The following is a 27,319-nucleotide window of genomic DNA, read 5'->3' as shown; positions in this document are numbered from 1 at the left end:
CCGCCCCGCCTCGGCAGCGCGCGCGCCGTCCGACCGCGGCGGCGCAACCAAAATGGCGGCGGGGGCGGCGGCGCTGGGCCGGGAGGGCGGGGAGGACGCTTTCCGCCGGCTCTTTCGCTTCTACCGGCAGCGCGACGCGGCGGACCTGCGGGGGGTGGTGGATTTCTCCGCGCCGGGGGGGCAGGTAACGGCGCGCCGTCGCCGCCCTCATAGTGTGGGGCCGGGGGCAGCTGGGTGGCACGGCGGGGCCGTGCCGGCCTGCCTCCACCCGCGGGAGGATCCGAGCTCTGTCCCTGAGCCTTTCCCGCGTCGTCGCGGTGCCGAAGGGCCTTACGGGGCCGGAGGTGGGCGCCTTACGAAGGGCAGTGCCCACAGAGCCCTACACGATGGGCGGCGGCGCCCGCCACGGTGAGGCGCGGAGCGGCCCGGGCCCGGGCACCGCCTCGGTGGAGCGCCTCGTGTCGGGTGTCACGGCTGGGGGTGGTGCCGCTGTGCAGAGCTCCTCCACGAGACCGGGGGCTGTGAGGGATGCTGGTGTTCGCGGGCGTATCCCCGAAGCTGCCACAGTAACTGAAATCCTCTCTGCAGAGATACTCTTTCTGCTTATGCCTGCTTATTGCTGCTGCTAGATAAATTTAAGCGCGGCAGTGTGATCTCCAAAGCCTCCACCAGAAGTGTGTGTTACTGGAGAGAACCAAACAGGCTGTCGCCGTTTTCTGGGCCTGCCAGATATCTTGGGCCTGGAAAAACGTGGAGAGCCAGAAAGGGGCCAGGGTGTGTTTCTGCCGCCCGAGGAACACGTGGCTGGAACTGGGGCAGCCCTCCCCTCAGCGAGGTTCCTTTTCCTGTTGTCTCAACAACCACGTGGTTTAGCCGTGTGTGGGAGAGCCTCTGAAAGCTGTACCTGTGTGGTTTAGTAGTTTCACCATGTGGGTGAAGCGCTGTGGAAAGCAGTCCTTGGAGCTCATCTCCTATTTTGTCACCTAATAAAAGGGTAACATCTCTCCTGGAGAAGTATTAAAATTTGGATTCCCTATGAGACTATGCAAATAATGAGGGTAGGTGTATAGCTAAAATGAAACCTGACCTAGTTTTTCATATTCCAAATACTTAGCCTTTTATTTTTATTGTTGTATTATAGTACATACTTCTCTGTCTTTTCAGACAATAGTTTTGATATCGTTAACTGGACACAAAACTTGACCTATAGAAAATTGTTCAGGCACTAGCATTGAATAGAGTAGTTGTTAACATTTCAGCCTTTCCTGAGCTTGCAGCAATACTTTATCAAAGGATTCTGGCGTTACAGCCCTTCTGGGAAGTTTACAGTCCTCGAAAGCATCACAAGCATCTGTCCTCTCTCTGTGTCGTTCTCTTGTGCCTCTTACCTTCTGGGATTAGCTGACAGCTTTTTAGTGAAAGAGTCTTTGATTCCTCTTCCCCCCAGGTTAATAGCATATAGTTTTTCCCTCGAAGAAGGACTGCAGGCCAGCCAGATTGGCCTAGATACTGTTGTTCTTTTTCTCTCTGAAGAGTGCTTCAAGTGATGGAGATTTCCAGTGAAGTGTGACATCCCCAGCTGCTCTGCTACAAGGCATATTTTACTAGTTCAGCACATACAATCTTTCAGTGTAGGAGCAGGTCTTGTTCTTGGGAAGCCCTGGCAGCAGCCGGTGTGTAAGCAGTTGGAGAAGATGGAAAAACAGTAAAGGCTCAGTCAAAGCAGTTTCCCTCTTGGGTGTGTTCTGCAGACAAGACTCAGAATAAAGCTCTTCAAGGCTGGCAGTTACAGAGCTGCTTTTGGCAGAATTGAGAAGTTGGTAAAACTGAGTTTGTTGCCAGAAACTGCCCCTCAGTACTGGTTTAGAGTTGTTTTCTCAGCCTGTAGCAACTGATTTGTACCTCATTTGCCTCATTTGGGAGCGCTCACACTTGGGCCTTAATTTCATGTATGCTTTAAACTGGTACAAAATGAAGTCTTGTCTACCTCCCCCTGCTTATTTCCCCAATTCCTAACATAAAGCTGTATTTCTGCACAGCTGTACAGAGAACAGGACTGGGGAATTGAGTTGCAACAAAACCAGTGTACCTCTACTATGTCCTCCCTGGGAAAGTTCCCAGTCCTAAGGAAAGCAGTGAGAATGAGGTGGATATGTTTCTTTCAGAAACAATGTGGGCTTATTACAGTTGAAACAGGTATTATTGCAATCCAGTGTACTACACTGAAAAAATACATCCTTCTGACCCCTGAGGTCCTTACCCTAGTGGTAACAATGTGGTATTCAGCATTTATAGGGTTTCTGCAGTCCTTTACATCAGACTGTTTTGGCAACTTCATCACTGTCCCTTTTCTCTTGTAATTACAGATGAGAACAGTCATTTATCCTATGAATTCCGAGCAGTAACTGTGATTGGAAAATGCTTTGAAGATGTAAAGTGTTACAAGGACTACGTATTGCTCTCTCATGGAGATTGATATTCAGCAAAATAGTTTTTACAGATTGAGCTGTAATGTGGAAATGGATAAACAGTGCAGATCTTTTTCTTAATACAAATTGTTCTTTATGAATGAAGGCTGTCTCTCCCAATTCCTAAGTCTTGTAAAATCTGTAGATACTAGCTCTTTTGCAGCTCTGTGTGTCCTGTTCTGGTTGCAGTTGTTCAGACAACAGTTCCCTTGTTTTCACAAGGTTCCCTTTATTTGAATGGAATATGATAGCACTCTACAGGTGCTGTTTTTGAATGAGTTTTGTGTCTATTGCTTCTTTTTCCTCCATTTAACAGATCTGCTTTCTTTTACCAGGTGTTCAGATCACAGCTCAGTGTTTCTTCAGTCAGTGACCAAGATGCCTGCAGGGCAGGACTGCAACCAGTCAGCCGGTGGAAAGCCTACGGCCTCAATGGGTACCCAGGTAGGTGCTCTGATTTCAAGAAAAATAATTGCAACATTGTTGTTTCTGATTCAGGCATCCTCCATTTTATCTTTCTTCCCCCATCTGAAAAATCTACTTAGGTTTACCTCAGCATAATTTAATGTTTGTGATGTTGGTTTGTTGGGTTTTTTTTTTCTTCTTGTTGGTTTGCTGTTATGCTTTTTGTTTTTTTTTAAGTGCAGGAGGACAAACACATCAGTTAAAGGATGAGATGCAGTGATACATGGAGGTTAGAACAGAAGAACCAGTAGTTTCATGGTATCTTAACCAAACAGACCATCCCTTGTGGGAAAGAATCCACATTGCCAAGGCCTTTGATAGAAATGTTATACTTACGCAGCATCAGTTCCTCCTCAACATATATCATAAACATTAGATAAGTGACTGAAATACAGCCACTTCAGGCCTGAAGCATGGCCCCTATTTACTGGTATATGGGAAGTGAATACTGACCTCTTGTCCTATGTAAGGTACAGAATAATTTTGTTAGGTTCATTGTTTAAATAAACTGAAATTGATACTAGATCTTCAGGTCACTTATTAGAGATACAGAAAGATGTCAGGTTGGGTGGGACTTTTGGAGATCTCTGGTCCATCCTCTCTGCTTTAAAGCAGGGCCAGTTTGAGAGTTAGATCAGGTTGCTGGGAGCTTGGTTTGGGTGAGTTCTGCAAACCTCCACAGACAGAGATTGCTTTCTGTGCACTTGGTCCAGTGCTCAGCTGTTCTCACTGTGATTTCTTTTTTTCACCTTTTATCTAATCACAATCTGCATTGCTGTAATTTGTAACTTGCTTCCCATAATCTTGCTGTGCACCGTGGAGAAGAATCTGGCTCCATTCTTCACAGTCCCTCTTTAAGTAGCTTTTAGTCATATAGGCCAACGTGCAATCAGCCTTAATTGCCACAAGGGTGCACTACTGACTCAGACTCAATTTGTCCTCCAAGACAAACTGCTTTTATGACAGGTTGTTCTCAGTGACACCTGCTTGTCTTACCAAGATTGAGGCTGGAGACCTTCATACTCAGTGTGCTGCAGGATTCTGCTGCAGTACAAAAACTGCATTTGTGTCCTCAAGGCAGATTTTATTATTATACAGATCCCCAAGGAATTCCTCTTTTGCTTATTTCACTTGAGCTCTTTCAAGGCCAAAAATGTTGCCTTTGATGCTTGGATTCTTGCTCTCAGTTCTGTGTGTAATTAGCCCTCTGGGCTTCAATTCCTTCATTAGCACCTGGAGGCAATACATCCCTAGTACAGTGTAATTCATGTAGGTAGTAAAATGTTTTAAAACTGCACATCAAAAGCTGTTGACAGAAAGGGCAATGTTATTACTCTGTTCTGTACACAGGCCAACAGAAAGTAAATTTAATGTTTCTGGCAAAGAAACTTGTTGTAATCAGACCTGTAAGGAAGCTACCTGTAGACTGAAGGTGCAGGGAATAGAATGAAGTGAATGATGGTGTCTTATGACTATACTGAAGGCTCTTTTTCTAACCACTTAATTTAATTTTCTGAGGTCTGTGAGATACGCTGGCAGGAAGATTTTTCCATGCTTTTATTACCGCTTTATAAAGGCCACAAGGCAAGTTTGTATCCTGCTGAGAAACCTAGACTTCCTTCTTCCTTTTTCATCTATTTTTGTCTGTTTGCCTCGATATGACTGCAAGTTCAAAAAGACAGAATAGGGCAAAACCTTGAAACCTCCTTTTCCTTCGTTCCTGCTGTATCCTTATCTTTCTTTGTATGTGAATGTGTTGGTGAGTCTTACTGAATTGGCAGTTTTTGAAAGAAAGCCTTGATTCTCAAAATAAGTATGATACAGATTAATAGCATCTTCTCAGCACTCTCATTCATCAGTGCTGTCAATCTTGTCTTGGAAGGAAACACCCCTGGGGTGTTGGGGAAAAAATCCAGTAAAGAATCCTAATATGCTTGTATCCTTATATATCCTTAAATATAAGACATGCCTAACAATGGCATATCTTACGGCAAGGACTCCTTTCTGTTAAGATACGGACCAAACAGATCCACAGTTACATCTGTGCTAACCCTCTTGTTTGGGCTGTTGCTTGAAAGCTGCCTGAAATGCTTGGCTAAATCACTGTGCTCATTAGCTACTTATTTACTTCATTTTGTTGATATATTGTGCTGTCATTATTAATTAATAGATGACAGCAACGTAGCTGGAATGCAGTTTGATTTTCATTCAATTTGAGTAATAGCATACAAAAGTGTAAAGATTGATATAACCACACATGTTTGGAAATAAGCACAAAGCAAAGGAGAAAACAGTTTACATTCTAAGAACTTTGTCCTGTGGACTGCTCTCTGCAGTTCATGACAATGAAGGAGCAATGAAGTAGCAATAAGAAGACAGAATGAGTTCTGAGACTTAATTAATGAGTTGTGAAACCTAATTCCCTTATTTAAAAAACAAAAGTAAAAACACCCCCCCCCCCAACAAAATTCAAAAATGTATCAGCATCATGAATACAGAATGCTGATACAGCACAACTTTGTATGCAGAAATGAAACTTGAAAGCTGCATACCCAAAGCCTTGCAAAATTTCTTTTTGTGTGGAGGTTTATTATTGTGCTTTATTATCCTTTCCCAGATTCAGGAAAGGGGGGATGGGGAAAAGCTACAAATGGTGCTACGTATTATGGTTTTATTATGGTTATAATCTTTAAGATGTCAGTAGGAGCAGTTTCTGGTTCTGTGCTGGGCCGTGTAAAAGAGGAAGCACTTGGCTTTTGGGATGATGCATAGGGATCTTTGTGAAGTAGAGGTACCCAAGGTACTTAGTTGAGCTGTGCTCTGCAGCTGGGGAAGAGAGATTGAAGCGCTTGGTTAACAAGACTACAGTGCAAGAAACGTAGGGAAAGAGGAAAAATGGGACTCTGTTTTAACTATGATGTTTTAAACATCTGCCTGTTGAGTTCAGCTCTTATCCTTGTGTGGATAATGGAAAAAAGTGAACATAATCAACAGGTTGCCCAAGGAGTCTGTGGATGCCCCATTCCTGGAGGCATTCGAGGCCAGGCTGGATGTGGCTCTGGGCAACCTGGTCCAGTGGTTAGCGGCCCTGCACATAGCTGGGGGGTTGAAACTGCGTGATCATTGTGGTCCTTTTCAACCCAGACCATTCTGTGATTCTGAGACAGTAACAGGGTCATTTTGAAGACTATAAATTAACCATTACAATAGCTGTAATAGTTATAAAAACTGTAACTAAAGGGTTAAAGAGAAGAATTCTGCTGAAGCATTTCAGTATCAAATTTACTCCAAAGCAGCTGGCTTTCCGAGTTCTTGCCCCTTTATCTACCTGCAGTCTGTATGCTTTACACAGATACGTTGTTCCCTTTGAGTGCCCTCCATGCCTTCTAACTTACAGGGATACGGTTTTTGTTTTGAAAAAACAGTAGGTCTTAACCTTTCGGACCTCTTAATAGATTCCTAAGGTGTTCTTTCGGTACCTCCAACCCTTCTCCTTTGCTGTGATTTTATTAAAAATAGGGATATGCCTAACCATACTTTCTCACCCATCCCCTCTACCTTCTTCTTCCTGGTCAGGGTTTATCTTCATACAAAACCCTTTCCTTCCGGGCTGCCAGCGTCACTGGGTGAAACAGTGTCTCAAGTTATACACCCAGAAACCCAATGTCTGCAACCTGGACCTGCATATGGCTCCTGAGAAGACCGCTGATCTGTGGGGGCAAAGCAAGGAAAAGCTGAGGTGAGTCCCAAACAACCTTTAGTCAAAACTAATAGAGCCAGAAGTGCTCAGCTCTGAGAAGGCTGAATTAAAAATGGCAAGGAAAGGAAGCTGAAAAAGACTTGAGTACGTGCTGGCAGTATACAGATCGTGTCAGACATGCCAAGTTAAAGATGTATCTTTGTATGATGTGCATCCTTGTTAAGTCTCTTCTTTTACATTAACAATATGATTTTCTAGTAGCAAATTATGCCAAATCTGTCAGTCTAGGGTAAAACAGCAACCCTGGCTGATGTCGTGGTGCTCAGAAGCTTGCAAAGCTCAACTACAAGTGGAACCATGAGGGCTCCTAAAACCTCAGTTTTTCTTGAGGCAAAATGGATCCTTTCCAAACATGCTGTGCCTGCTAAGCTCTTCTTTCCAGTCAGCTGCTGGATCTACTATGCTGTAATTGAAAAGCTGTACGTTCACCTTTTTGTATGTGCACTCAAATTGACCAGTTTCCATGTTTTGATTTTCAGATTTTTTCTTTCATCCAGTCTGAGACGGCAATTAAATGTGTGCCATTTTAATGTCAATCTTGTTTACTCTGAAAGATCCCCACAGGATCAGAGTTCTGTAGCAGACAAAGCTGCCTTTCTTCTACCCAATTTGGAGATTAATGGAGAATTTGTCCAAGTTTTAAATTCAAACAGGAAACGTTAAAATCTAAGCTTTTTAAAAAAATAATAATTGTAAAAATAAAAGGAAGTTAGATGCTGTTTACAGCATACAATCATTATTTATCATTGTTGATTTAATTGCTTATTTTTGATAAGGCTGTGTCATGTGCTGGAGTGACCAGATTTCCCTGCAGCTCTCATCTTTTGCTACAGCCTGTTAGGAAAATGGATGTGCTGAGATTTTTCTTTAAAAAAGAAATAAATAAAATTCTTAACATCCAGAAGAAATGGATTTGCCAAAGCAAAGTTTGAACTTCTAAATATTCATACCTGAGACAGAAGTTAGACTGCACTTGAGTCTTCCAGGCTCAGTTGGAATTTGTTACAGAAGTTCAAATGCCTTTTTTTTTCTTCCATCACGTATGAAAAAATTATTCTTTGAAAGCACTGTGGACTGTGCCCTACAGCTGAAAAAGGTTGGGTACTATTCCAGCTTGACAGACCTTTCCCAGCAGTACCTCCTGCACACCTGGAATGATCAGAACAGAGGTTAATTTGCAGCTGAATCTAGTTCAGTTGAAAAGAGCATTTGGAAGAGCAGTGGCTGGCAGGAACACCACGTTTTATTAAGCATTCGGCTTGCTCTTTACATCTGCAAGCTGCTGTATCTATGCTTTACCTAGCAGGAAGCAGATCAAACTAACAAACTTGTCTGGTAATTAGGAGTGAGAACTTTTCAGAGAGTGGAGAAAAAGCATGCTTAGCTAGAGGGAGGTCTGTTGCCAAAGTTTTTTATCTTTCCATCTTCTTCTTCAAGGCTTTTTAATCTTCCATCAGATAGATACCTAAGTGTGCTTGGATCATAACATATCTGCTGTTTGCAGGAATCATAAGGTAGGGAGAGTCCATACAGTTCCTAGGAATGTACACTGTGCTCTCTCTGCAAAGTGGAGGACTTAAAGTGTAGAGGACGCGTGTCCTTGCGAGGGATACATATGCCTGCATATGTGAGAAAACAGTTCGGAGGATTTTATGGATGGAATCATTTATCAGCAAGTAAAGAAAAAGAATGCTTCAGAGCATCTCCCCTCATACTCTTCAGTCTTGCTCTCTTTGTAACATAGCTTAGCCTGAACTTCTCAGTGTCTTCTTGCAGGAGCACCTCTGCTACAAGCTTAGGAACTCATTGTTTCCAAAAACGTAACACCCCAGTCTTTCCCCTTCTAATCAGTCACCTATGATATCATATGCAAAATAATAAATTCTGGGAATCCGGACCTTCTGAGCTAGTGTTCCTGCTTCTGTGTGAACATTAACACAGTAGCTAAAGAAGATGAAGGGCGTTTTCAGAAGGCAGGTGAAAAAATGTTTAATTATGAACATTAATTTACTGTTTGGAAGATGCAGAGGAATGACTTGTGGCCTCTTAATTTTCTAAATGTTGTTACTTGTTGGTAGGCTCCATAAACTGTTCCAAGCAACATGTATTTGATGCGTACTGTATTGCTGCATTATGGCAATTACAGTTGCTATTACCCTGTGACAAAAAAGGAAACTGGAAAGATGACTTTCTTTCAAGATTCAGTGAGCTGTGAAAAAATCACTACAGGTAAAGAAACTGGCCTTTAATTCCTGTTCCCAGCTTAGCTTACAAGCTACTAATACTAAAGATCAATAAAGTGAAGGGCAGAAACAAGCTGTGTATCCAGTAGAAACGCACGCTGAATGCACATGCTTGGCTGACACTTGACCATGGCAGCACAGATACCATTAATTCAGTTTTGTAAAGATCATGTCTTGCTGAACTAATGAGGCTGTAAATGAGAGCCGACCATCTGGCGCTACTGTTCAATTCTGTCTCCTCCTTTCCTTTCTTTCTTTACCATATCTCACGACTAAGCATGAGAAAAGAAACTGAAATTTCTGGTGTAAGTGGACTAGGAGATATGTCTACCTTCTTTTTTGTATTTGTCACTAGCATGCTTCTGTTTGATTCACTACAGTAGTGTTCTTTGGTGTAACTTTGTGAGGACTTTTCTTTAAGCCATAGTAGAAGCCCATCCCTGAGGTCTCTTCCTGCCTTCCACATCTTCAAGTACAAAGGGAAAATAGTTGTGAGGTCACTGCATTAGGGTTGTCACTTGAGGAAAACAGTTCTGTATGCATTATGCTGCTCTTTCCTCAAAAAAAAAAAACAAAACAAAAACAAACAAACAAAAAAAAAACGAGTGTATTTTTGGTCCTCTGTGACATCCTGGATAGAAAACACCCATAGTCTAAATTCCTTGACATTACAAGATGCATGTATTCATATCTGAAGTCACCTTACAGAGCTAATTCATCCTAAGGGCTTCTTGTAAAATTACCAAGCAGCAGAACTAATGGCCTTTTGCTTAGGAGAGTGTTTTACAGCTTCATATACTACACTGTCAGCTAACACATTTCTCTTGTAATTCTCCATTAAGTGCCTGAAATATTTCATTCTTGTGTTTATACGTTTTAGATCTTTACAGATTCTTTTCCAGCTGCACAAATAGTACATGCTTAATTCTGACTTATAAGTGTGTGCCGGTTCACTGTGTTTTCTCTGTATGATATCCCAGCTTAGGCACCAGAGTACAAATACAACAGCAATTGGCAGTAGAGTCCACAACTGGTGCAGCTTGAATGAACTGAATTTTTCGTTCTGAAATGCAGTTCAGAAACAGAAAATTCAACAATGAACGGTGGCATAAAAGGAAAATGAATATAAAAGTTTAGCACTGATGGTTTTAACAGGCTCACGTGGATGAGTGAATCTCATTACTGCATACTATAGTATCATGAAATCTCTCAGAAATTAGCACGTATCCTGTTTCTTTCAATTTTGTCTCTGCAGAAGGAAAGGTTCCAGTAAATGTGAGCCCAGAAGCTTACTGGAGAAGTTGCGCTGGGTGACCCTTGGTTACCATTACAATTGGGATACCAAGGTATTGCAATTTAATTCCTTTCCATTTCTTTTCTTCAATGTAAGTGCTCAGGATTGCAGACAGAAAGAGCGTATTATGGAATAAAATTTAGTAAGGTTCATAGGATCCTACACAACAGTCTGGAGGAAGAGCTGTAACACCGTGCTCCTAAGAACATTTTCACCTTTTTGGATTCACTGTGGAGGATTTGACAGCAAAAGCCCATTGCTGCCTTCTTTGCTTCAAAAGGTAACACAGTAGCATGTGCTTGGCTGTAGACCTATGACTCCATTTCAGCATAAGTGAGCATTTTTACCTTTCTAAAAGGGAATGTATCAAAAGCACTTAGAGCAAGATTGACCTTCGTGTTCGAAGACAGGTACTTCTGAGAAATGCTGCTCCTCAGTGGAGGGATGAGAGCAGGAAAAGTCTGCTTAAGATGTGACTTTGAACTTACAACCTGAACCAATATAGTACAGTCTCACCAACTAACAGCTATTCTGGAGCTCCTCAATAATGGAGACAGGTAAACTTGTTCAGCAGATTGAGTAAGATAGAGGCTGAGACAGGACAGCAGAGTGCTTATATATAGTCTATCAGTGTATTACAGACACTTAAGCAAATCAGTTTGCAGCCTTATATTTATCAGATCAGCATATTATTTTGAGGCCTTAAGAAAACTTGATTACTCCCTTTCACTCTTGTCAGTCAAAATCACTTGAGGAAGAGAGGGAGAAGTGGGTTTGTCTTATCCTTCAAAGGAGCAAAGATGTTTGTTTAAGAGCTCTGAGATGAGCTCTGTTGGTAAGATACAGAACTCTCAATTAGCAGAATTAGGTGGTGACTGAATGACCTGAGGTAAATCCTCACGATGTTCGTATTAGTATATCAACTTCAAGTTTAATTATAACATTCAACTCCATGATTAAAATGAAAGACTGTTAATTCAGGCAAGTTCAGCATAGGCCTAGCATTAAATGTTTTGAGGAAAACTTCTTTTGTCATACCTATGTTGTAGTCCTTCTTTATGACTATTGCCAGATTTCTGAGATATGATTCATTGTTTATTTCCGGTTGCATTTGCTGTTCTGATGTTCTAGGTTTGCTCTTTTTGTGTTTTTGTTTTGTTTTTTTTTTCACTTTCCTTCCTCCAGAAGTACTCAGCAAATCATCACACTCCTTTCCCCTCAGACCTTGCATTCTTGTCAGAACAAGTGGCTGCAGCCTGTGGATTCCGGGGTTTCCAAGCCCAAGCAGGGATCTTGAACTATTATCACTTTGATTCTTCCCTGGGAATTCATGTAGATGAGTCTGAACTAGACCATTCTCGTCCCCTTTTATCATTCAGGTGAGTCCATTTGAGTGTTACTGAAGGCATGGTGGATTTACTTATTTATTTGTTTTTACCATAATCATATATGGTTATAGGAAGTTAGTATGATGTGCTTAGTTAATTGAGCATATAATTATTCTCCAAAGACCCGAATTTTGGGAAGCTGTAGCTCACGGACATAGGTTGCTTGAAGACTGCTTGAATAGTGTGGATGTGGCATCTCAGTGGAATTGCTGTCAGTACAGGGCACGGTTATGTTCTAAAGCAGCAGAGTGGCAATTTGGGTACTAAGCAACAAGCATGAAATACCTCAGGAGAACACCAAAACTGGGCAGAGCAACTGCTCACACTGTGTCTAAAGTAAACTAGTCCTCTTGGTCTGTTTTCCATGTTCTCCGTGTTCTAACAAGGAGTCCATTGGCATTTTTGGTTTAGTTTGTTGTTGTTCTCTAAAGAAATGCAGTTGCTGCTAATATTTTCCTATTGTACATACAATTTTCTCTACCTCAATTTGTTTTCTCTCTCTATCCTCACACCATTTTTAGTTTTGGACAATCTTCCATATTTTTACTTGGGGGCCTGAAGCGGGAAGAGGCCCCAACAGCAATGTTCATGCACAGTGGAGATATCATGGTGATGTCTGGCTTCAGCCGTCTGCTGTACCATGCTGTCCCCCGTGTCCTTCCCAACCCTGAAGGGACAGCTTTGCCTTCGTGCCTCGACCAGGCACTTTCTACAGACCTTCCTGTTGGCTCAGTCATTGAGCACAGCTCTGATGAGGATTGGCAAGTCTGTGCCAAGTACTTGCAGTCTTCCCGTATCAACATGACTATTCGACAGGTGTTGGCTGAGGGTCAGAAATTTCCAGAGGAGTCTGCGACAAACACAGAGAGTCGGGTACCCTCGGAAGACAGTCACCATCAGGAGAACAGCAGAGCCAAGAGACATAAACCAAATATGGACAGCTGAGACCCAAAGATTGTGCTAACGTGGACCGAATGGACAACCTCAGTTGTACCAGAAGTCTTTGTCTATACAGGCATTCAGAAACAGCTGTAGAATAAAGCAGTCCTTGCTGCTGTAAGGAAGAGGTTGCGGTCTGGGATGAAGAAATAAAACAAGAAAGGATAAATTTAGGACTAGGACTCAGAAGATGAACTTTGCTGTGGGCATTTATTGTACTTGGTTCCCTTTATGATGTATTCTCTGCAGCTTTCTGATCTGTATGCCAGAACTGTAAGCTTGGTTCAGTTATGTTTGTAAAATATTTTGAAATAATTGGGCAGAAAGTGCTAGCAAATGATACCGTTGCTATTTATTAAAGAAGCCAATCAGGCTAGTAAAGCTCAGCTGGAGTGCGTTAACAAATGTGAGGGAGAGTAGGTTGCTATGAAACCTACCTGCAGCATTTCCAAGTGAATTACTTCTACTGCAAAAACTGGTTCAGTGATCAGAAACTAGCAGCTCCCTTGAGCAACACATGGTAAGCTTGTTCTAGCCTTGTGCTCTCCTTCTGCATGCTTGCAGCCCCCCCAGCTGCAGCAGAAAATGATTTTGAGTGGATCTGGACTTCTTGCATACCTCAGCTTTTAAAGGGAAATGACATGGGGCAGCATTAGAATACCAGTTGAGTATGTCCTATACCCCCATTCTTTCACATCTGCCTCCTCTAAGTGCCTGCAGATCAGGGTCCTGCAGCCTCAAGCTAGTATCTGTAAGTTACAGAATGTCCTCCAAGTAAAAGCAATGAAGTTGTAGACTGAGTACATAAAAAAGAAAATTATCAGCATCTCTGCACAAAGATATACTGAAACAAAGAAAAGTACTGCCTTTTGTTCTCTTTAAGACTCAGACCTTCCTATCGATTTTTTTAATGCAATTTTAATTGTTGGAGTGGAATGCTCTATCCCTAGGGTATTTTGTTGCACTTTCCAATGAATAAACTTACTCCGTTTTTAAATTAAAGATCTTTATCAGTTTGGGGCTTTTTTCTTTTTTCTTTTATTTTTCTCCCTGTTAGTTATTTCAATGTATTGTTCATGCTGTTGCTGCATCCCTTGTACTGTTTCCTCCAGGCATCTCTTAGATCTATTGCTCTGCCATCTGCCAGCTCTGGCAGAGAAGCCCTACGCGTATTTCTGCAGGGCCACTTTGCTTAAGAGCTCTTTTGGGTTTGTCAGATAGTTCCTGAGTGGCACAGCTTGCGGTATCAAAGTCCAATTTAGTGTATATATGGCATCTTTTCCTCACAGGAGTGTGTTTGATTTGCTTAATTCACTGCAGGTGAATATTTGTGTGTGCATCTGTATGGGAACTGCTGAATCATGGCCTGAACCTCTGATTGATCAACTGAAGTGAGCAATGAGTCAGCCATGGAGCACAGGTGAAGGCAATTCAGCTGTGCTGCCGGAAGGGGTGGAGCCTGGCTGCACTTCTCCTAGGCCCATTTAAGAGCTGACTGCCAGTGGGGAAGGATCTCTTCTGGAGATCCCTCCTCTGGAGTTTTGCAGTGAGCCCAGGACGCGGGTAGGCTTTCTATCTATTCTCTTTTTGTTATTCTAACCTGCTTTGCCTAACTCTCTTGTTTATTTCATAATTTTAACATCTTTATATTCATTGATTATACAGCATCTGTACAGCTAATTCTGCATACAATACTGCAATGAGTTCCATTAATTTAGTGAACAAAATAATCAGATATGGTGTTTAGTATCTTACTTCCAAATTCCGTGCCAGAAGAGTATCCTTTCTATGCCCTAGGTAGGTTAGGTGTAGTTACAGCTGAGCGCTTGAAGTTTGAATACTGTTAAGAGAGAGGTTACAATATGACCAGAAGAGAAATGTTAACTCTCTGGGAAGGTCTGGGAGAGTAGCTGAGGAGCTCCATTAGTGGCTTTAGATGGAGACAGGGAGGAGAATGCTCATCTCCCTTAGATGAGATGAAAAGGCAAACTCTGTTCTTAACTCAGAAAAAAACATAAAACTTACCTACACCCTTATCACTGAAGCTGAAAGAAGAGGGGATGCGTGGATCTAGACAGTTAAAAACTAAACCTGACTGAACCAGGCTGAGATTGAAGTATCTTTACATTTTCATTTCTTAAATGCCTTCAATTCCCTACAAATATGATAGAGCATAGAATGGCTTGGGTTGGAAGGGACCTCAAGGATCATCAAACTCCAACCCCCCTGCTACAGGCACGGCTGCCAACCTTCATATCTAATACTAGACCAGGCTGCCCAGGGTCCCACTCAACTGTGACTCGAGAACAAGAAACCGTACTGTTTGAAATTGTAGTAAATGCTGAAACACAGCAATAATTATTATTGATGTCCATCCCGGCTTTTTATTTAGATATGGCTGTGCTGAAAACCTGAGATACAAACTTGCAGTCAAGCTTACTATCTAATGCTACTGTGAAATACACTCAATATAATTTTGTAAGACACCCACAAAAAGAACAAGAAATGGGCATATCAGAAATCACCCCAAAGAAATGAAGTCATCCATGTATGAAGACTAGGAATATAAAATGGAAGAACTTCCTGAATAGCTGTTAATAACAGCAGTGTTAAGTCTGCAACTGTGCTCACAGCAAACAGCAGAGTACAGATGGGCAAACCACAGAACTTCTACAAATTATAATCATGAACATGGTTTTGAAAAGACAACATCCCTTGAATGACAGAGTAATGAGCCTCCATCCAATAAGTACTCCACTAATTTTTCCTTCAGGGCAGAATGACTAGAAATCAGTGGCCAGGTCAGTACCAATAACAGGTTGTGGCATTTGCACTTTACCTGTTAAGGTTTGCAATGACTCAATAGGATTTTTCACAGCCCTAATTTTTTATATCAGTCAATACCACAAATATTTGCCTCTATTCAGAGGAGTACATGCTGAGATAATCTCTGTAAGTTCCTTTTTTTTTTTTTTTTTTTTTTTTTTTTTTTTTTTTTTTTTTTTTAGAAAGAAGCACTGTCCAAGTGCCACAAGCTGAAATGCTTCAGTACCATAGGTATCAGTCTTCTAGGATGCCCTGCTGTGTGCAGTTGAGGGGAAGGAAAGAAGAGGTCATCTAGGCTAGCTCTGCAAGAAAATGTATGTAATAAGCTAATTACCACAGAATAATGATGTGTTTAATTCAAATCCACCTGGAAATGAAACATCTTGTTTAGCGTATGTACTCTGTTTACTGTGTGATCAATAGATAAACTATCTGTCCAAAAGAATACAAACAACCACTGATACATATTTTTTTAATGTTCTACAGTAAAGGAGAAATAAAATCTGCAGTTAAATCAGAATCAATGTACAGTGGGATAAATACTGGAAGTAGAAGAAAAAACTGCGAGTACAAACTTAGCATTTTAGTGCACCTGATAATACTGTGCTAGAGAAATCCACTGTTATCAACTGGGCTGCACAGTAGTGCCCAACACAGATATACTGCATGTCTTTTTTCTTGGCAACCAGGCAGTAACTTACTGGCAAAGCAGTCCCTAGAGCTATGCCTGCTGCCTTAAAGATTCTGCTCTTAGGTATTTTTCCTTTGAGAGCTTGTTGATGTTTTTTTCCTTCAGTGTTCCATGTCAGATAAAAGATGGACCTAAGGAGTAAAATGGATCTAACCTCTGCTGTTTATGCTTTGCTGAGCTAGTATATAGGAGAAGCTGGTGGATGGGGAAGAAGCTAGTTAGTAAGAAATACCCACATAACAGCGCAGTATCTCAATCTTACTGCCATGCCTGTAAGTCCAGGTTGAAACTGGCTTGCATTTTACCAACTTCAGACAAGAGCTTGGATTTATCTTCACTTACATAGGTCACCGCCATTCTCTGCATTACAGCTCAAGCAGGACAGATTTAACACAAAGAAAAAAGTAATTAGTGACAAGACTTATTCCTATTCAATGAAGATAAAAAATTGAGTTACAACTCAGTGAGCTCTAAGCTTACTGTAGTTCCGATGAAATCAGAAGACTTGCCTACATCTGAACGTGTTACATCAAAAAGTTAACAGATGTACACAGAGTGTGGGAATTAATGATCCAGAAAAAGAAGTTGCTGGAGGCCTCAAAAGACCACTACATTCAAAAGCTTTGGACTGTGCCAATGCGTCTATGCATTGTAATAACCAAATCTAGTTGATCTGGTACAAGAGCGCAAGATGCTGTTGACACAGTTTTAACATGGTACAAAATAAGTTCAGCTGTTTATACTTAGTAAATGACAATCACAAATACCTTAAAATAACTTTCCTATGCAAACAACTGAAGACTGTCTAATAATACATTCACATATACTCTAATGGAGTTGAGATAAGATCAAAGTTGCCGTTGTGCAAGTTACAGCTTAGCTCATACAGGTCTTTCCTTGCATCAATTGATATCTGTAGTCAATGGGCCACAGAAACAGTGCTTTTAAGGCACCTCTAGAATTCTCATCCAACCTCCCTCTGAAAGAGTACTGTCACCAACAGATTATCCATGCTAGACTTTGAAACCTCCCTCTATGATGACTGCCATTTCTTTCAGTACCTGTACCAACGCTGCCCCCCTCACCTTATGAAGAAGTTTTGTCTTATGTCCTGCCTGAGTTTCCCAAAACACCATTTCTTTCCCTTGCTTTTCTCTTACCATCTACTACTACCTCTAAGAATTTGGTTCCACTGCTTTTGTAACTCCCCAACCTTTAGCCTCCTCTGTGCCACACAGAAGAAGGACTCAACACCCACATTTACTTGCACATCATCTCCCCTGTGTCCTTGGCTCCTTTGTAACCCTCCTCTACACCTTTTCCAGTTTCAGGTGATAGACCAGCCTCTCAGCTAGTGCTGATCTCTATTACAAACAAGGTGCCAACAACAAATGAATGACTGAATCCTAGTTCCCAAACTCACTAGATTCACTTAAATCCACTGGATGGACAGGGTGCTTTGTTTTTGGGGTCCCAGTGGACAAAGTAACAATCTGAAGTGCCACAGTAATTCTAGCCCAATTAGCTCTATCCCCATCCAGTTCCTGCTATTTTAAATGTAAGACCCATCTTAGGAGGCTCTGACTATGCACAGAGATGCTGAAGGAATTAACCAGCTAGCCATGCATCTCTCTAAGGTGTAAGCATTTAGAGGACAGCAAGGAGCCAGATCCAACTTTTATTCACATCCAAGAGTTTGTGCTCAGATAGGTACCACAGAAAGTATCTACTGCATCTACTACTACAAGGAAAAGGACAGAGGGGATGAAGTGTAAAAGTCTACAGTAGCTTTCCCTCTCTTCAGAATAGAGAATATGATTACTCCACATCAGTACAGTGAAAGTTCGAACTTCAAACCCTATTTAGGCATTTCCCATCTCATTTCCATTCCATCTCTGACTTTTTCCTACATTGTTCCTATGTTGCTGATGAGCACCTTCCACAAAAATTTCCATGTGCAGTGGACTGTACCCTGTATACTACCTGGGGGTTTCTTTGGGTTGACTCCCTTTTTGTGTCTGTAATAACACAGCTTAGCACTAGTGTGAAATGAACCGAATGGTAGAGTCCTCCTTCACGGTCCCTTGATGCTTATTAACTCAAGTGCTCAGTGCTGTTGACTGAGCCAAAGGAGGACATTTGCTTGCAACAGCTTTTCTAATCACCTTCATGCACTGATCTCAAGGCTCTTCCAAAAGTTAGGTCAAGACCATTACTCTTTGGAAAGTCACAAGCGATGTCAAGTTATAGCAAAACACGCTAAAACTGAAATAGAATTAAAGCAAGGTACAAAGAAACATTCACCACAGAGAGAATAAAAAGTGAATCAGGTGAGAAGACACTATTCCTTTATTCTTTCATGTTGGGAAGTCAGCACTTCACGCTGGCTTTTAGCTTCCTTCTAGGTGAATTTAAAACTCATTCTATATTTACTGAGAAAGGCCAGAAGAATCAATAAAGGGCTCGGCTTTCTAGACCTGATCTTCTCACCAATCATTTCTGTCTCTGTTCTGTGCTAAGGGCTCAGATAAGAAGGCTTTGTTTTTGTTTTCAGTCTCCTTAATGGATAGGTTTCTTAATTACGATGGGGGAAAAATGACTGCAATTTTGCAGTGGTAAATTAAAATCAAAATGAGGTAGCAAAGAGCAGGGTCTGGAGGGGAGGGGTGCAATCAGAAACAGCTATTGATTCTGAAATGATGGAGGAGGCCAGGGGAGAGCATGCAGACTGGAAAGGAGACTCATCTTTCAAGTGCTGCTCTTGCATAAAAACAATCAGGCAGCGGTGTTGGTTGTTGCTGAAACTTTAACATTAGCTTTGTTTTCAAACTGAATTTAAATTTTGGAAACACTTGCCTGTTCATAAGGAGATGGCTCCTCACACAAATCTTGAGATGATGGAAACCTGAGTGTGAAGAAACTCTTAGCTGTAGCAGTAATAACAAAATATTTGGAGATAATTTACTCTAAGAAAAAACATCACTGTTCACAGCCAAGTAGGCAGAGAAAATGCAACATCTGTATGCTGAGCACAGGACAAGCTGCAAGATCTAACACCCTTCTCACTCACAGTTATTGCATAGGATGTCCCAGCTTTTCTTGAATAGAGAGGACTGATCTGGCATTGTCTTACCTCATTGCAGTGACTGAGACCAAGTGTGGGCACAGCTTTCTGCCACTCCAGACAGCACACTTTCATATATTCTGGCCTTTTTCTCTTAATCTTTTCAGCTGTTCCTTTAACAATGAAATCAGATGCTAGCCGGACATTCTGTCAAATATAGCCAGCACCTGGACAGACTGTGCAACAGGACTAATCTTCTAATAACTGGTTTGTCTGACTGTTCTCATTGCTGTGATGACGCCTGACTTCATAAAAATGCTGATTATCAGGGGTTTGGGGCATAGAATCAGGAAGATTTTAACCCCACTATTGCAAATAATATTCTAAATACAGCCATTCTAAATACAGCTGAATGCTTCAAGTAAATAAGGCTCTATTTTTAGCACAGACAGCTGAAAACACCTTGGAGGTCCTCTGAAAGCAAGAGGTTTGTTGCACCATGCAGGAGACATCTCTTCCACTCTTCACACTAACACTGGTCTACAAAATCCTCATCCCAATGCTGGTGACAATGTGGTGTTTCTCTTGCTCCTCCCACAGGGGCTGGCATTTTGTATGACTATGTCCTTGTTCATGAGCCATTTTCCTCTCATTCTCCTCCAAGCAGTGCAACAAAATCTGTTATTTTCTCACTTCCTCCATCTTTGTAGCCAAGATTCTGCCATGTCACCTGTTCCCTGCCTGACTCCCAGCAGTAGGGCTAATTATCTGGCAGTGAGAACTCCTCATCTTTGCCTAATACCCTGTCCTCACTTGAGAATGGCAGAAGCACACCTTTCCAACAACTGTATCTGTGGCTGCTCCTGCCTTTGACAGCTGATCCTGGATATCAAACTGAAGTGCAGGACAGATATTTCTAAGCCCTTCCTGGCTGTCATTGTGCTCTAGAGAAATCTGGATTTGGCACAGTGCTTGGATGCTTCAACACTTACCTGGGCCAAAAGTGGAATCAGTCCACAGATATCTCCCTCATCATCACAGGAGTTTTACGCAGCACAGCAAGTCTTGTATATTCTTATCACTACCACTGTCTAATTCACTGTCAGTTCTTTTCCTAGGACAAAAAAAAGGACAGAAGTTAAAAGAAAGATTCCAGGTGAGCAAACATAAGAAGTGAAGATATGGCATGCTTCTGAACCCTATGACCTACTTACTCTTTCCCTGAAGCTTCAATGATCACTGCTGCTTTTTAGGGAACAGCAGAGGCTGCTTAACGCCGAAGGCTCCAATCCCTGGCTCCACAGATCTCTAATGCCTCCTCTTCCTGGTATTCACACAGGAAATGCTGTTTTTTCAGGTGATATGGAACCTACCAAGAAACCCTGTATCCTATTCTTTGATTAAGTGTGCAGGTACTCAGTGTTGTTAACATTGGATATTCTTTTCTGCAACAGAAAAGCAGGAGAGAGAGAGAAAAATATTGGTCAGCGTTGCTTAATTGAGATCTAATAGCCAAGGTCAGTGCTAAGCCAAGAATAGATAGCAGAAGCCTCCCATGATATATTTTTGTGATGAGATGTTCCTAGCACACAGACTGATCTATTATTGGTTTTCACCATGAAAAATTTAGCTATTGCCTGGAATATTCTCAAATCTATTTTGCATTATTTCCTTGCTTTTTCATTTAAAAATATGTTTCTAATGAGACCTCATGACTGTGTGAATTAGCAAATCTCTGCTGAGTAGAGAAATTGCTTCACCTTACACAATTGCAGCTATATATTCTTCTGCCAGACCTCTGCAAGATGACAAAACCTGTTTATCTGAGTCTACCATGCTCTTCTGGGCTAGAAACAAAAACCTTTAAAGGGAAAGGCGAAGACTCAATTGCCAATGTGCTACAACAGGCGCATCTGTGAGGAAGAGCACTGAGCAGTTGCCTCTAGCAATGTTCTGCACATCTGTAATGTTACAGTGCAACAGAAGGAATGTGATGGTCTACAGCACCTCTCTGGTATTATGTGGCACTTCAACCTACAGACTGGCACGACCACCTACTCACCTTGTTCTTTCCAGTATTTGCATACAAGTCTGTAAAAGATGCATCAGTGCTCTTCCCCAGCCCAATCATTTCCAGACATCTTAGGCTTCCTCCATTTTTTTTTTCCCCTCCACAGATCACAAAGCATCCTGCTCCTCAAATCTTTAACCGAGAACACAGGAGGGAGATGATTCGCATGACCTCACAGACATGTGAATACTAAACCTAGAGAGCTGATGAAAGAGTTAATTCCTCTGAAGATGAAAGGAATAAGGTCTCCGAGGAATGCATCTTAGTACATCTATTCCCTAGAAGATGCTGCTCTACTTTCTTTACCAGCGTCTATAGCACAGGATATGGTCTGATCCTACTCAGTAAGAACAGAGAACACAGTCTGCATAGGCATCACAAAAAACATGAATACAATAGGTGCAAGGAAGCATTGTCTTCTGGTGCACAGTTACCTTGTGTCTACCTTAGAGCCTTCTAATACCTATCACTGGAGAGCTCCAAGCTCCTATTGCTGCTATGGTTGAAGCCGTTCACTGTGATGCTCCCTAGAGCACCTCTCTTGCAGTATGGGTGCAAAGTCCTCCAACAGACAGCTCTCTGCACACACACACACTATGTACCTAACAACTGCCAACTGGCTCACTTCACTGCTCCTGAGAACACTGTGTGGATGATGATCATAGCAGTTCAAACCACAGTTGTTCTGCTTCTGTACTGCACTAGCAACTAGTGTGGAAGGTGCCCAAAGAGCGGCCCTCTTTTACTACACCCCCATGTTCACCACTTCTTCAGTCCAGAGAGAGGGCAACACAATCCTCAAATCTTCTTGTAAGAGGAAGATTGGGTCCAGGCCTTCCAGAACAACATGCAAAAATAATTGCCTAGGAGCCTGGCATCTAGCATGGAAAGGAGAGGAGAGTGTGGTCGCCATGGTAATGCTGTGCCTCATTTAACTGCAAAGCAACCTCTCGTGTCTTTACATGCAGCCATTCCCACACATCTGCCCCCTGCATAGCACAGGCAGCAGACTGCACATGTAACCAGACACAGGCATTGCCCCTCTGCCCATGGCTGCCCCACAGGGAGGGCACAGATATATTGTAACCTCCACTATCCCTCATATATGATGCACACAACACATACTTGCTGAGCAACACACATTCTCTCAGCTCTCTCCCACTCATGCACTCTCTGTCTCAAGAGAACCAGACAGACTTACAGTCTCAGCTCCTACAGCTATAGGCCCCTCTGCTGCGTAGGTATAAGATGCTTTATAAGCACAAAATCAATCAGTCTGCCAGCCACCAAAAGCTGCAGACTCTTTGCCTCCCTCAGCCTTACCACAACACCTGACTATGGATCCTATGCAGATTATTTTTGGATGCATTTTGTTTCAGTTCCATGGGATGAGCACAGAATAAAGGCCCCAGGAAACTGATTTATAACAAGGCCATATGCCACTGTGCAGTACAAAACCCAAGGGAAGCTGATGGTTAGGTCACTTGGTGCTTCAGATTGGATCATGCTGCACTCACTTCTTGGCAGATAACCATAGGAAATCAACATCAATCCTGTTTCTCCTCAACGTATCCTATGGGTACCTGAAGGAAAATCCAACTCCCTGCTGATAGCAGGAAAGCAGAAGCACAGCAGCAACACATTTCATAGCAAGAACAAAGTAGGTAGGAGCTGTGAGCAGCATCCCTACCCCCCTACCATGCAACAGACAGGTATCAACAGATATCAGGTAACAGTCAGCTGTCATAACAAACCATTCAAACTCAGCTTTCATTTACATCACCAGACAGCCTGGAGTCCTATCCAGAGATGCCACTGTCACAACATATTCCATGAGTTCTTCAAGAAGGTGCTGGCATAGCTAGAGCTTGGGCAATGCCACTGTGGCAGGTACAGACCAGCCCTCAGTGAGTTCAGGCAGCAAGCAGAAACTTCTCAAACACACATACATGGCAGCTCCAGCTAACAGGGCCTGTTGGGCCTGGCAGGCACAAAGTTGCTGGAGCCTGAAGTTTCTGTATCACACAGTACCAGTGTCCTTTTCTGCTCTGTGCTGCAGAGAGTTTTAATCAGCACTTGGCAAATGACTGGCATCTAGCAAATGATGAGGTAGCTCATACTGTACCAGCCACTAGGGTCCAAGCAGTTGCAATCATGTTCCATTGCCACTACTTTGTTTGTGTGCTCTACACACGTGGCCTCTAAAATGCTCAGAAAACTGCCCCAGGTAATGTCTCCTTAGACTGCAGGCAGGATGCCTGCCCATATTCTGTTCTTCGTAAACCTCTCAAGCTCCCCCTGCTTACTTCAGCCCACTCTTGAGAGTGTGATCCAGTTAATGGAAGAGTGACCTGATGTACTTGTACAAGCACACAGCTGAAGTAGATTTCCCTACCTGCTTGCTCAGCACCTCTGGACAAGGTGGCCCCAGTTATCGCAGTACTGGTCAAGATTGCACAGCACATCCTCCCCTCTCTCCAAGAAGGGATAAGCACATAATTCCCATGCATCTCCTTTCTCTGTTCACTCCCATCTTCACTACCTGTATGCCTGACTATACCTGACCTCGGGTACCTCTCTGAAAGCAGAGGCCCCACGTGCAGCCCCACACAGAGGTAGAACCCGGGAAGGGTCTCTGCAGCCTGCAGAGCCTACATACAGCCAACCAAGCTGACACAGCTCTGGCACAGAGAAAGGCATCTAATGTCTGAGCACACACTTCCCCCTTATGGCTATGTCTGATATAGCAACGGCCCAGACCTGCAGCACCTTCGCCAGGCTTGTGATTTTCCCATGAATGTTGAATATCTTTCTTACACTTGCCACACACACATCTCTCCTTCTTCTGCATTAGGGGAATAAACACAGAGCCACTCTTACCAGCCTGTTTGGCTGATGCAGATCAACACACACGGTGAGCAGCACAAGAAAGCAAGACAACTCCAAGCACTCAGTATGTGTCCTGCCTCAGATGTCACACTGTCCCTCTGACGGAATCTTAAGCATCCATCCCTGGTTCTGGGGCACACTTCCCCTACTGGAACATCTTTCCTTTCCCCAGATTGAATACAGCTTTTACTTTGATTTTGAATTGAAAGTTTTTAAGTAGATAGTTATGATTAATGATTCTGTTCAGTTTCTCCCTCTCCCTCCCATTGCACTGCATGGCTAAAGTCTCTCTCTTCTTATCTGAGTAATAATGTCTTTATCAAAAGGAGAATCAGCAGTCTTTATAAGTCTTCTGGTTTCCGGTGCCCATCTTCTTCTCTGGACTAAGCTTCAAGTAGCTGTTTCTCTCTGTTCTCCCATCACCCCAAATACCATATTTGTAATTCAAGAACAATTTGCTTCATAGGAAAGGTAGCTTCCTCTAACATCTACCCTATGACCACCTTACCCTTCCCCCACTCACCTCTTATTTCTGTTCACTGCTCTGAAGGAAAATGAGTCAATTTTCTGGCTGATTCTTTTCTGTTGGATCATTGAATTGAACTGACCTGTTGCAGATGGACACTGAAGTACTGCATGCTTCACTCATAAGAGGAAGGCTGATATTTACTGATATAGATAAATGGTAATTTGAACAATGAAGACAGCAACTTAACAAGATTCAAAATGGCTAGATATCCTTGACTATTTGCTATGCAGAGGGTGGGGGATGCATAATGAATCTAAGATCAAATCTTAGTGAATCTAGGATAGCTTAAAAACAATAAATCACTTGTCATCAGAAAAATGCAAAAAAACCTACTGACCCCTATTGCTAAAGGAACCTATATCACACTTACCAAGGATCTGTCAGCAAGGCATCACCACATACTGGGTGAATTCTGCACAGGCATGAAATGACCTTGAGAGGTGTCCCCATTCAAGGAGGATTCTTCTCACTCTGGAAGTAGAAAGGTGGGTATATAAAAAACAGCAATAACAACAAATCTTTAAGCCATCTCTTCTATCAAGCTTTTCCTCCCTTCATCCAGATTTTTCTAAAGAGTACAGGAAGGAGAACAAAAACCTGCAAAACTGTGGTACCCAAAGGGGGACAAATTTCTCCTTCTTTCATTCCTTCTCCATGCTAAGGATTGGTCGCTGCTCACATGCTAGTATACCATCCTTGCCACCTCTCTCTTCTCTACAGGACGTTCTCTTCTCATGTATCATCTATGTAAAAGCATCAGGAAGGGATGAAATGAACGCTATCAACAAAGACATGTTTTCAATGGAACACTGCAGCCCCACGTGCCCTCCTACTTCAGTCAGAGGACAATATGCCCAGTCCTGACTCCTACATAATAAACATGTAATGCCTGTTGCCACTAATTCCCTGGCTGATCAAGCTCTCTGCCAAACTGACAGACTTAGCTGGATACCACAGTTTCTCACAGCTTTGACTCTATGACCTTTATGGCAGCTCTTCAATGCTAAATGCCAAGGTGAGGAGCTGTGATTTAATTCCCTTAAGTTAAGCATGTTCAAAGGTCAGTGACTCTTCGCATTCCTCTATGGACTTGTGCCAAGTGCTCAAGGCGCTCTCAGCTGACAAGAATTATGTTATACCACAGTCTTCATGGTCAGAAACTGGGGGCTACAGGGACATGGAGTTGAAGAAAAGAGGCTGTGTCGCAGTTCGAAAAAGAGGCTGTGTCGCTGAGCCATGGGACCAGGGACAGTGGCTACAAAGGAGAAGGCTTCAGCAAAGGACAAGCATCCTCTGATTCTCATACATGCTGCAACCAAAGGGCTGCAAAAGTCAGGAGCTGGCACAGAGTTTCACAAGAGGAACAAGGATAGCCACCCAAGTGACATTGCATGGAGCATTCTCTTCCACTCCCCTATCAGTAGTGTCAGTGGTCTACAAGGGCTTTTAGTTCTGCTCTTCACATAAGACCAGGTAAATAAGGGGGAACTTGACCGGTTTCCTGTGGTACCAGCAACATTGTCAGAACAAGGAGAAACAGCTGCAGTTCTCCTTGAAGTCAGCCATAACACCCTCTGCCAGTGCTTCTACCCATTTCTCAAAGTGCTTGCAGCTACTGATAAAGAAAGGCCCCATCTGTTCTGAACTTGTTTGCCAGGATATTAGTGGGAGGAGTGTTTGGTTTCTCTTCCATATAGCTAAGTCTTAGGCCCAGGCTATCAAAGGCATTTAAGTGCCTAGAAAGAAGTTAGGAATTAAACTATCGTGAGGCTCTGGGTCCTAATGAGGACGCAGTTATATTGGTATTGAATGTTTTTTGCTGATTTGGCTGACAGTGCTTGGAAAAGTTCTGCTAAAAAAAAGAAAAAAAAGCACCCCATTCTGCTGACATAAGCTGCCTGCATATAAGGAGGGCTTCACTGGTACAACTCTGCTGCTACAGCGATATCACACACATTTACATGTAAATTAGGGCTTTGTTTATTATGCCGCACAGATGCAGCCTTTCTCCTCGTCTTCCATGGAGAGGGTAATGGTCTCACTAAACTGATTCTATGGATGAAGAAAGCAAGCCACAAAAAATGAAAAACAAAAATCAACTTATTGGCTCAGTGCTGACAGAAAAAGCACAGAACCTGGTCAGTGCCTACAGGAACAGGACTTTCTTCAGCACTAGAGCTGGGGTGACAAGTGAGCATGCCATTAAAAAGGAGCCCGCATCACATCAAGTATGCAGGATAAAATCCTGTGTTTGAGGTGGGAGAGCTAACAGTGAATGCACTAGAGAGTCCCAAAACGGACAAGAGACTGAGGCCTGTTTAGGTGCAGGAAGCATTATCAGCAAGGAAACGAATCCAAAACCTAAGGACAGGTTCTACCACACTGCCTTACCACGCACCAAACTGAGCAGCCATGGGCACAAGTGACAGTGAATGTCCATGCAAGAATAGGAAAGCTGAGGCAATACAGACGACTAACAACATACCACAGGAACCACATATGAGACCAGAAGCTGCTGAGATTACCATGCTTCCAACCACAGTGATATACACACTTATTTTACCTCCATTCTGCCCGTAATCCTGCATCTTGACCACACTCTGTCAGACCACACTGCTGTTAACAAAAGCTAACACAAGACGAGAATGATGATAAAATAATGAGTTTCACCTCAGCTGTTCATTCCCAAATC

The 27,319-nt window shown here is 42.6% G+C and overlaps 1 protein-coding gene and 1 long non-coding RNA gene across 5 annotated transcripts; one reads left to right on the top strand and one right to left on the bottom strand.

Moving 5' to 3' along the window:
• Positions 1 to 21,925, top strand: ALKBH1 (alkB homolog 1, histone H2A dioxygenase). Of its 4 annotated transcripts, XR_007377574.1 has the most exons (10): positions 1 to 184; positions 2,804 to 2,912; positions 6,510 to 6,672; positions 10,192 to 10,282; positions 11,416 to 11,609; positions 12,140 to 14,120; positions 20,257 to 20,294; positions 20,392 to 20,495; positions 20,593 to 20,655; positions 21,316 to 21,925. XR_007377574.1 is itself a non-coding variant. In XM_048947749.1 (6 exons), exons 1-6 carry the CDS (start codon positions 53 to 55, stop codon positions 12,561 to 12,563), a joined length of 1,113 nt encoding a protein of 370 aa, XP_048803706.1. In that variant the 5' UTR covers positions 1 to 52; the 3' UTR covers positions 12,564 to 16,281. The 4 variants fall into 4 exon arrangements, 1 of the variants encoding a protein (XP_048803706.1); XR_007377576.1 differs by lacking the exons at positions 20,257 to 20,294; positions 20,392 to 20,495; positions 20,593 to 20,655 and having other exon boundaries at positions 21,316 to 21,924; XR_007377575.1 differs by lacking the exons at positions 20,257 to 20,294; positions 20,392 to 20,495; positions 20,593 to 20,655; positions 21,316 to 21,925 and adding an exon at positions 15,566 to 16,273.
• On the bottom strand, positions 2,928 to 25,095 carry LOC125694477 (uncharacterized). The gene is made up of 7 exons (XR_007377577.1): positions 24,998 to 25,095; positions 20,353 to 20,583; positions 20,131 to 20,252; positions 16,311 to 18,979; positions 7,644 to 7,842; positions 6,492 to 6,643; positions 2,928 to 5,759 (listed from the first exon to the last, which is right to left on the bottom strand). It is a non-coding gene; the product is annotated as an uncharacterized LOC125694477 (long non-coding RNA).
• Positions 25,096 to 27,319: the final 2,224 nt, after the last annotated feature.

Source organism: Lagopus muta, chromosome 6 (genome assembly GCF_023343835.1).
Source record: "Lagopus muta isolate bLagMut1 chromosome 6, bLagMut1 primary, whole genome shotgun sequence".
Taxonomy (NCBI): domain Eukaryota; kingdom Metazoa; phylum Chordata; class Aves; order Galliformes; family Phasianidae; genus Lagopus; species Lagopus muta.
Note: the sequence above shows the minus strand (reverse complement) of the source record. Positions and strands in the feature narration are given on the sequence as shown.

What these genes read in the sequence shown, in the direction of transcription:
- ALKBH1 (XM_048947749.1), top strand. Translation starts at nt 53, where the DNA reads ATGGCGGCGGGGGCGGCGGCGCTGGGCCGGGAGGGCGGGGAGGACGCT. An exon ending in TCTCCGCGCCGGGGGGGCAG is followed by an intron (nt 185 to 2,803) that starts GTAACGGCGCGC and finishes TTCTTTTACCAG; the next exon opens with GTGTTCAGATCACAGCTCAG. An exon ending in ATTACAATTGGGATACCAAG is followed by an intron (nt 10,283 to 11,415) that starts GTATTGCAATTT and finishes TCCTTCCTCCAG; the next exon opens with AAGTACTCAGCAAATCATCA.